Below are 10,692 nucleotides of genomic sequence, written 5' to 3'. Positions count from 1 at the left end.
GTCGCTAAAGTTTAGTTGGAAGGAATTTACGGAAAAATTAATTAACAAACGGAGACGTAACAATATTCTTTCGTTTTTAAGTAACTGGTTCCTCTTTTGGTAACAGCGACGAAAAAGAAATGTGGGAACTGCAGGAGAGATGCGCCCATAAATTTGCAAGAGACATCTGGAGGATTGTGGAGAGTACGCTCATTATATTAATTAAGTTTGGTCTAATCTAGTATTATGTATCTAAGTCGTTTGTTTCATAAGTTACATTAAATTCAAATAATTATTTGCAGTTTAGGCCCACACTGCAGTGCTACAGCGATATGGATATATAGTTAAAGTTAATTTCCACAATTTCGAAAAACTTTTGAAAGTGTGTGTGTAGAGCCCTGTAAGCTATATTTTCAGATTTTTTACATAATTAGAAGTGTCGAGATACTTGAAATTTACGATATTAGGCTTATCAGTTCGGTCAGATTTACTAAAATATACGACACTCAGTAATAATAACAAAGTGTAAAAACGGTATGTTAGCAAAAGGAAAGTATCGCTGGCAGCTACGAAAATTTGCTAAATTTGTTCCTGTTCTTGATAATACAAACGAAAATAACGTTAAAAAAGTCAATACTATTGATGGTGGGAGAGATGCGCCCATAAAACTAAAAGTGCAAGAGGACACGTATGGAGGATCGTGGAAAGTACGGTTATTGTATTAAGTTTTGTTCTAACCTGTCTTAAGTTCTGTGTTTTGAAAGTTTCTATAAATTCAAATATCAGTTTCGGCTTACATTGCAGTGCTATTGCGCTTGTGACTGTGTAGTGGAAGATAGTTTCCAAAATTTCGGAAGTGTGTGTGTGTGTTTGTGTGTATATGGAAGGAGCCCTGTAAGTTGTAACAGCGTAAGTTGTATTTTCGGATTTTCTATATCCAGACAAAATTTTGTTTTCATTACTACAGATTACCTTTTTACATTATTACATTCACTTGTTTTTGATGCTTCAGTAATTAGGCACATTCCAAAATTCAATGATATTACTAATCAGCATTAGTACTAGTGATAGTATAATGTCATGGTTAGTTCAAATATGAGTGACTAAATCTGGAACGCTTTGATGGCATTACCAAGATAGATGCCAAGAAAAAGAAAAAGTTTTCAAAATAATTGGAATTCACACAACAGTGAGAGATAAATGCAATGAAATATAATCACTGCAGAAGCACAACATTCAAACAGAAAAAAAAAAAATTTTATTTAGGGACACTTTGAGTAACCGCTCTTCTTTAAGCTTAATAATAATATCAAAATAAAATTAAGCCTGAAGAAGTATAGTTTCTCAAAACATTGGTATGTAAAATAAATTTGTTTCTACTTACATATCATCTTTTTTTATAATGATTTAATTTTTAAAGAAAAAATTGATCCATATTTACAATAAACTGTGACTTACCTATTTGAAATGCTATAACCCTCATAGAGACTGTCATATTGCATTTTTTACACTCAACAGCTAAAGGAGCTAACGTTAAACTTTAAAGCAAACTGAAACCAATGCTGAATGTCAGCAGAGAATTTTGGAATGTGTTCTTTCTTATAGTAGTTATAGATTTTATATCTTCTTTTGGATGGAGGGACAAACCTAATCATAAATTTTGTTGAGTTTGAAATTTTTTGGTAATTGTTGATGATCCTTTGTTGTTCCTTATTCTTTTCTTCAGTTTTTTATTAGAAACACAAGAGCAGTCAATACAATTTTAAATGAAAAAAAAAGGTTTATATACAATCATTTGTTTGGAAATTAACTTCACTGTGATTAATGGATATTATCAGTATATATATCATTATATATACCTATCCTTAGGTGGTAACTTTTTCAATCCTGGAATCTTTCTAGTAATACTTCTTTGACCATTTTTCAGTAAGTCATTTTCCACTGTTTTATAAAAAGACCAGATGAAGCTCAAATAATGATTAGTGTAGAGAGATAATTACTTCTGTTGACTTGTAATCAGTGTGTCTGTATATTTTACTCTGAAATTCTATCAGGTAGCACAGTAACAGTGCCTATGTAGGAATGAGTCTGGTTCTTTTTCTTCTTTCTTCCTTTCTGTTAGCTGTAACTCATAAACCACAGTGTGCCTACTTCTAGCCTGCACACCAAAACACTTCACTACTCCATAAGATGTGCCTTTTCAATCTTGAGCCCCAAGTGATCCACAATGGGTTAGTTACAGCCCAAAATGTATGCAATGATACAGATTGTTTAATATTGCCCAATACACATATCAATCAATAGATGGCGCCACGTGTGATGGTAATTGTTAAAAAACAAAAACAAAAGTCCAGACACTAGCATTAAAAACGAATATTTTATTCTAAAATTATTGGGATGTAGGGATGGAAGAAGATCAGAAACTAGAGAGCATTTTGGATGGAAGGAAAATCTGCGTCACCCATTCTTGCATTCAACTACCTAACTGTGAGTGGTTGAATGCATGAATGGGTAGTGCAGATTTTCCTCCCATCCTAAATGCTCTCTAGTTTCTGAACTTTTTCCATCCCTACATCCAAACAATTTTAGAATAAATTTTTTATTGTTAGTTTGCTTTATTACCTGAACTAACCACAGAGCACTACTTTGATGACTTGATTGACTTATCCATCATTATGCCAAGTTTATAATATATTGGACAACTACTGTACTACTAGGGTACGATGAATTATAAATTTATTAAGCACTGTACAAGTTTTACATATTTAAGAAACTTGTAAATTAGTGTCTGACCAAAACTTTAAAACTAAATATCTTAAACTTGAAGACACAAATATACAAAGAAAAAAACAGGAACATTGTCAGTAGAGATGGGTGATTGGTGTAATTTGATAATTGATTAAACAATGGGCTTATTAATTGAATACATTAAACTAATCAAATATTCTACATGAGACTGGGATAGTTGGAATAAACAAAGATTGTGATAATCATAAACACTGACTTCAATTATTCAGTTATTTTCATGGATAATATCAGTTAAATACCATAATCTTGAATTAATCAAAAATAATAATGAGAAATCATAATGGGAATATTTTAGTTGGATAATTGGAATAATCAAAAATACTAACAATCAAAGCGCAAATTTTGATAATATGATTATTTTTATCACATGACACTAATTGTTATAATCAATGTTCATAGGTAATCAATTATGTTGATTAATCAAGTCAATCTTCCAGATCTAGTTATGAATATCAAACTTCAAGGCACACAGTATAAATGATTATATTAATGAATTTGAAAAAAAAGAACCTAAAGTAGAAAAAAACATTATTAGTAAGAATACACAAAAAATTATATTAAAAACTTCTCAAAAATTCAATAAATATTGATCAATTGAGTATATTAGATATACTTAATTGATCAATATTTGTGAAAGTATCAAAGTATCACTTTTTAATAACCATCAAATAAATTTTATGTATAACATTCTAACTGCTCTCACTTATCTTTATAGCACAGGCTTTTATTATCTGTTGTGAATGGGGAAGTAATTAATTGGAGATACTGATGAAATATTTCAACTTTTTTAAAACATACATTTCTTATGGAAAAACAAAAGGATGGCTGCAAGTAAAAAATCAAGTTGGTTCACAAAGGATATAAGGGATAAAATTAAAGAAATGTATCATAAATTTAAGAAGTTTAAATTGACTTTTATGACAGGAGGCTTAGAGTATCATAGAAGATCAAGAAGGTTGCTCAAACAGGAAATTGGGTAATCAAAAAGGATATAAAAGAAGGTTGACTGAAAATGTAAATATTAACAGTTAGGATTTCTTTAAATAAATTAAGGGTAAACAAAATGTTAGGAATGGTAAATGGCTTTTGAGGGATGATAAAGGAATACTCATATCTGATGATTATGAAATAACTGGATTATTAACTACTACCTTTTTTTTTTCAATTTTTACTGATGAAAATTTACAAAAAAAAAATCATCATGTTAATTATGAGCATGTTAAGAAAAAATTGGAAAATTTAATGAACGTTTAAGTTTCCAAGACAGATAATATTTTTCTCATGGGTTTCAGAAGTGATTAAAGATTGGATATGTAAGCTGCTTGCTACTATGTTTTGCAAGTTTTTGAACAGTGTGACAGTGCCAGAATATTCAAAATTGCTTTATGATTCTCCTTGCAAAGGAGGTGATAAAAATTGTCCCAGTAATTATAGGCCTATTAGTCTTACATCAATTTGATGATGAGGAACCCACTTTTGAGAAAATGAAAGTTTAGAGATGGCTTGAATGGGTAACAAAGAAAACTTTATTAGAAATATACAACATTTTGACAAGATTATGTTATCAACAAGTACAAGTAGCTTACAGCGACACATGAATATATATATATATATATACAGTATGGATCAAAGAAGTCTCATGACAAGAGATTGCTCAACAGCTTAGTAAAGGTATCTTGGTACCCTGGGATGTTGGTTTAGGGTAGGGCTGTTTTGTTCAATTAAGATAGCTTTCGTTATTTTGCATTTGTTGATGTTTGGTTCTTTGTTTAAAATGACAGTATTTTGTATAGATATTTGGTGGTTTTTTGAGTTGAAATGGTGATAAACATGGTAGGGTTTTTAATTATGTTCAGAGAATCTGGTTTCCAGTTTTCTTTCAGTTTCTTCAATATAGAATTCTGGACAGTTATTGCACTTTATCTTATACAGGACATTGTTATTGTGTGATTCTATGTAATTTTTATGATTGTGGGACTTATACACCAAAAAACAACACAACATTACACAGCAGTTTACCATTAATCAACAAAAATTCAAAAATAATCGAAAATTGAAGAAAGCTTGCCATTAAACATAAAATTTTTGTTGATTTCAAATCTATTCAAAATCAAACCCTAAACTAATATCATTACTAAATAAAAGTTATATAGAATCACACAGTAACAACATCATTTATAAAATAAGGTGCAATAAATGTACAGAAATCTACATTGGAGAAACAAGAAGAAAATTGGAAACCAGATTCTCTGAACATAATTAAAAACCCTCCCATGTTTACCACCATTGCAACTCAAAAACCTACAGTAATAAACCTACAAAACACTGTAATTTTAAACAAAGAACCAAACATCAACAAATGCAAAATAAAAAAGGCTATCTTAACTGAACAAAATAGCCCTTCCATAAACCAACACCCTGGGGTACCAAGATATCTTTACTAAGCTGTTAAGCTATCTTTGGTGGTGTGACCTCTTTGATCCATACTGTGTGTGTATATATACTGTTTGAGAATTCTAAAGAATGACAAATATTCTCACCCTGGCTCATTCAAGGATCAGTGAACCATTAACACAGTGTTGAAATTTATATTCTGGTATGGAAGAATTAGCCCCATAAAATGGAAAAATGACAAAATATTCTCTTGTCCTAACACTTTTGCACAGTACTGTACATTGTCAATTAGTGATTGTTGTATTATTGTGTCATGTCATTAGAACCTTCAGAGTTTTTCTCATTTTTTTTAAGTATTATTACATCATAATATATTGTAGTGTGTGAAGTGTTCTAGATCTCTGTCAGGGTATAGATATGCATTGAAAATGTAGTTCAAAAGGTAGATCTAGACTGCATGATTGTGGGTTTAGCCCTAAAGAGTGTATAGTGGCAATTTTTAAAGTGTAATTATCACAAACTGAATTGTAATAACAGAGCAGAGAAGAATAATTTGTCTTGTCAGTTGTGTTCTAAAGTAATTGAACCAAGGTATTTATTTTTCTCTTAGTCGTAAATTTTTCAAATTTGTATGATTTTGAGAATTCTTTTTTCAAGTTACACTTCTCTATTTTTTCCTCTACTCATCATATACATGCAATTCCACATGGCTTTTATCTTAGTGGCTGTAACTACAGCTGATTTGTCTGCCACTTCAACAGTGTCTGAGCACATTATCAGCTTGATATGTAACAGCTGGTTTGCCAGCAGTTGGCTTCATTTTTGCAGATTTCTGAGCACCTGCTGATTGACCTCTACTACTTTGTACTGCTTTGCCTGTACATGATGGTGAGGATTTGAGCTGCCTTGTTTCTCCTCCTGTCTATGACTCCCCATCATTTCTGGGGAGGTGTTCAGGTCTCTTTTCCCTTTGGTAGACCTATTAAGTCAGGTAGGATAAGTTTTGTCATTACCTCCTGTTTCTTTTCATCCTCTATCTGCTTCTCTCTGTGATAAACTATGGGGTCAGTTTTAGTGTTCCCTAAACCCTTCGGATTATTTGGTGTCCCGAATGTAGTTTTGGGGACCAGTTAAGAGAGGGGGTACGTATGCCTCAATCCTCACATACTTTGGATGACCATGCTCTGGCATGTCATCATTCTGAGTTTGCTCCTTAAGCTTGTGTGGTGTAGTTTGTCTCTTGGTACCAGGTGATTTTTTGGGGGCATTCCCAAAATTTGGGAGCCCAGGGTTAGGTCAGCCCAGTTCCTTAACTTCACTTGGCCTTCCTTCTCTCTGACAACCCCTTGTCAGTTTGCCATCAGTCCTTGGGGTGCTGTTTTTTGTGGCAACCAGCAGTTTTGATGACTTTGGGGGGTTTGGGCCTAATGGGGACTGGGCTCTTGTTCCTTCAGTGGGACAATGTTTTGTATATGGACTTCCAACATTAGGGTCCAAGGTTCAATTACATATGGTGGAAGTAGCAGTTGGCCCAATGTGGCTTTGCTCTACAATATGCAAACTTTCTTACTCCATGAGACATGGTACAACAATGTTTTCAACTGCTTTGCCCAAGTTTTGAGATACTTTCTCACATATCTTTGAATTCTGAGGTGATCACATTTGGTCTGGTCCTTTTTCGAATTTCCTTCTTCCTCGGGTTTTCATTTCTTGCCAAAGTTTTTAGGAGGTGATTTGGTATTAGCTTTGCAAGGATGCCATCGGATGATACATCTGTATATTTTGTGTTCTTATTCGAGTCTATTTATTTTCCCTTCGAAATTACGGGACTGACGCTCTATCATCATTTGGTTGATTCTGACCCATTTATTAGTCCTTCTACATTTCACCATGTGGTCGTAATTAGCCCTTTGTTGGGTTTTTCCTCCTAGTTTGTGGTGGATGAGGGTGTTGTCTCAGATGCATTCCTCCTCATTAACTTCTCTCCTACATTCTGACTTTTTTTCTTTGGGTCCATGGGAGTTGTGTTTTCAGTCCAGACTCTTCCATTTGACCTCTCATTGGTTCCTTACAATTTAGATGGTCTGGGGTTTTGCTTACCTTATTCCTTTCCAGTGTCTGTCATTTCCACCATGGCAAGGATGTCTGGCTTCCTCACAAACCAATCCTGCCTTTCTTCCAATTTTCTTCTAGGAGTAGAGGCTCAGGTTGGTTGGTTGGTGAAAGTGTAAATGGTTTTTCTTCACTCCCATGCAATACTTCATTCATCTTGAGGTGTTGGTTTATTTCTTACTCATTTATGCCCAGTCTTCTTCCTTTTTGGTTTAGGGCTAGGGCGATACTAGTTTGCAGCTTTTCCCCTATACTTCTCCCATTTTTCATGTGGTTCTATATTAGTCGTGTCCTCTTGTGTTGTCTTTTATGGGTTTGTTGGTCCAGTGGAGCCTCATTTGGGTCGTTTGGAGGCTCTTTTCATCCTCCCTTCCCGATCAGGTCACCATCTTTTTGGGTGTTCCTCCTGTTAGTCCATAATGACTCCTTTTCTGGGTGCTCTCTTTTCTCGTTAGGGTGATTTTCTGGGAGCTCAGGAGGTTTCGGGTTGGTGGTCTCTCTATCTCGGAGTCCTTTCGCCTTTCCATCACTGTGGGTTCTTAGCAGTTCATTGTGCCCTAGTTCACTTCCTTCTGGCCCTAAAGTGATGGTAGGTGGTAATATTTTGTGAATACTCATCTCTAATCTCGTATATCTTCAGGCAAACTCTGGTGTAGGTCACTGGTCTTCCTATATTGGGCCTCAGCCTTCATATTCTTGTTCTGGCTTGTCATATTCATGGGTGCCCTGTATCTTGTGGCAGTTTGTTTATATCTGCCAGTCACATTCTCTCCTATAACAGGGCACACACTGATTCCTTCCATGGTGACTACTCCTATTGTTTATTCGTTGGAATCCTTCCCAGTCTCGTGACCATTTTCCAATTACCATTATGGTAGGATTTCCCAGTAGATTTTCCTGGCTTATTTTTCCTTTCTCCAGATGGAAAAGACAATATCAAAGCATTTCCATTTGTACTTGTCACCTCATCCTGTCCCTGGCTGCTCATTTCCTTCATCTGTTGGAGGAATTTTTGGTGCCAGTATGTGATTCACTCCCCATACCTTTACTGCTTATTATCTTTACTAACTAACCATTTCTTGTTCCGAGGGATTTTGTGCTCCTCTGCTTCTATGTGAGTGGTAAGTACTCCACTCTTTTTATTTTCAGGGACCTTTCTTGCATGTTTGGATCCCACTCTGTGGCGAGTGGTGCCTGACAAGGTATACTTAAACTTAAAATCTGCACTGTAAGACCTGTGTTCATATACCATGCTAGATGACTGGGATGTTGAGGCACTTCCTACTATGGACCTAATGAACAATTCCATATGCCACCAGATGTTGGTATGTTGACTCTGTCCATGTGTTGTCTATGCTTTCAAAATACAATGTCATAACACTTAACCAGGTCATATTACACCCACTGTTGAGATGGGGTGTTCTGCAGGACTGCACGTACGAACACCTCACTGTCTTTTGCTTCATAAATTTGTTTGTCCTGGACCATACGCTTAAGGACTAACATGAGTAAAGCAGACAGGGATAGCTGCCCATTTCTGAGGATCTAAGGCATTTGACACTCATCCTACTGTGGTTCTGATGTTCAATTCCAGACACTGCCAGGTGTTGGATGATGCACTCCATCAACGTGAATGCTCTACTTTTTAAAATAGGGTATCATGGTCACCCATTGCACTGTCTTTGGTGCTATGGTCCTCCAGACTCTCCATCAATTTTACCTCCTTATTCTAGTGGAATACGAGAGTCCTTGCCACTTACAAGTTCCTAGGTGCTGGGGTGGTGGACCATGGAAGCCTGTACTCCTGTGTGTACAATACCACTTACTTGAGATGATGTGATGCTGTTCCTACCGTGGACCTGATGTTCAGTTCCAAATGCCACCTCGTGTTGGATGTAGCACTCCACTATATATATATATATATATATATTTACATATATGGATGCTGGTTCTCAGTGGATCTGGTGTTGGTTGGAGCCGGACCAGACACATAAGTCTTCACAGGTGTGAGGTTTGATACCCTCCCTTTGAATGGATGAAAAATTCCCAGTGCCACCAAGTATGGGACTCGATATGAAAACACACCTTTCTCCACCTTTCTGCCTTCCACAGGTGGTTGGTTTCTGGTGGTGGTTGTGTTGAGGTGTGCACCTGCAGAAGTATGTTCTTGGTATAGAATCTCTTCTTCCCTGCTCTAACCCGTTTTTGAGATGAAAGGTAGAGGACCCTCTTCCTACCATGGAACTGATGTACAATTCCAGATGTCACTGGGTGTTGCTTGAGATCTAATTCCCCTTTACAGTCTATCATACACTAGTCACTCTAGAGTGAGGGGTCCCATTATTTGTGTAACTTTTCATGGGGTCCCTCCTCATGTTTCTGCCCTTTTGGTGACACATTACTAACAGACAAAGAGTATATCTGGCTCAAAAGTGGTGTGATCTCCCATGGGTGTTTTGTTTTTAGTTCCTTCTCTTACCCCTTGGTTTTACTTTGGGTGCTTTTAACTGGGGATCATTTTCTCACTAGCCCTCTAGCTTTTTATGAGTGGAAATAAGATATTGTCTTGAAAGTTAACTTTTTCCTAAACTGCAAATGTATTTCTGATAGATACTTATCTCCTCTCACATTTCCAGTGAGGTTTGTGTGAACTGACCAATCTCGAAGTAGTTAACAGCTGCAAGATTAGAGAGTGTGCTAGTTGTGATAGCAGTAGTGTCACACTCCTATTGGTGGAGGGTTGCTGCATAATCATTTGCAAGTCAGTATGCAGACATCTTACATTAACATATGTGAGGGTAAGTGGGTGTATAAAGGCTAGTGAAAATTTGCGCCAATAGAGAGCTGCATAAGTCAGGAAAACTTTTTGTGAAAGGAGGTAAGTATTTATCGGAAATACATTTTCAGCTTAGGAAAATGTTACCATTTGATGAACAGAAAGATGGAATGGATGCTTTCCTGGAGAGGTATAAAAGATTGGCCCATAGTAAGAACTGGGACAAAGGTGACTGGGCAGTTGTTTCAACTCCCATCTCAGAGGAAAAGGTCTACAAGTGTATGCAGGCATGATTTCAGAAGATGCCGTGGACTATTAAATATTAAAAGTGGCCGTGCTGAAATGCTATGAGCTTACTGAGGAAAATTTTCACTGGAAGCTCAGAGAAGTAAAACTTGACACTGGAAAAATTGTATTTCAGTTTGTGGCATGCCTATGGTGATAATTCATAAGGTAGACTCACATGACCAAGTGTGAAGATAGTTTTGAATGGCTGGCAGATCTGCCAGTACGTGAATAGTTAATAATCACATGCTCCACTCACATGTAACTGTTTCTAAAAGCAAGAGCACTGAAACAATCTCAGAGTTTTAGTAGTATATAGATAGATTCTTCAAGATCAT

At 35.8% G+C, this 10,692-nt stretch overlaps 1 protein-coding gene across 3 annotated transcripts in view; it reads left to right on the top strand.

Annotated features, from left to right (window-relative positions):
* The first annotated feature begins 195 nt into the window (after positions 1-195).
* The window catches only part of LOC106464078, a 63,534-nt gene continuing 53,037 nt past the window's right edge, over positions 196-10,692 (top strand). For 2 of the 3 annotated variants that reach the window (XM_013924190.2, XM_022391739.1), the window contains exon 1: positions 198-686. In XM_013924190.2, coding sequence (XP_013779644.1) covers positions 516-686 — 171 coding nt within the window. In that variant the 5' untranslated portion in view covers positions 198-515. Of the gene's footprint in view, positions 687-10,692 lie in introns of all 3 variants that reach the window. The other variant, XM_022391740.1, reaches the window with a different exon arrangement.

This window comes from Limulus polyphemus, unplaced genomic scaffold, assembly GCF_000517525.1.
Source record: "Limulus polyphemus unplaced genomic scaffold, Limulus_polyphemus-2.1.2 Scaffold1557, whole genome shotgun sequence".
In the NCBI taxonomy this organism is placed as follows: domain Eukaryota; kingdom Metazoa; phylum Arthropoda; class Merostomata; order Xiphosura; family Limulidae; genus Limulus; species Limulus polyphemus.
The sequence above is the reverse complement of the archived record's forward strand: the minus strand, read 5'-3'. Positions and strand labels throughout refer to the sequence as shown.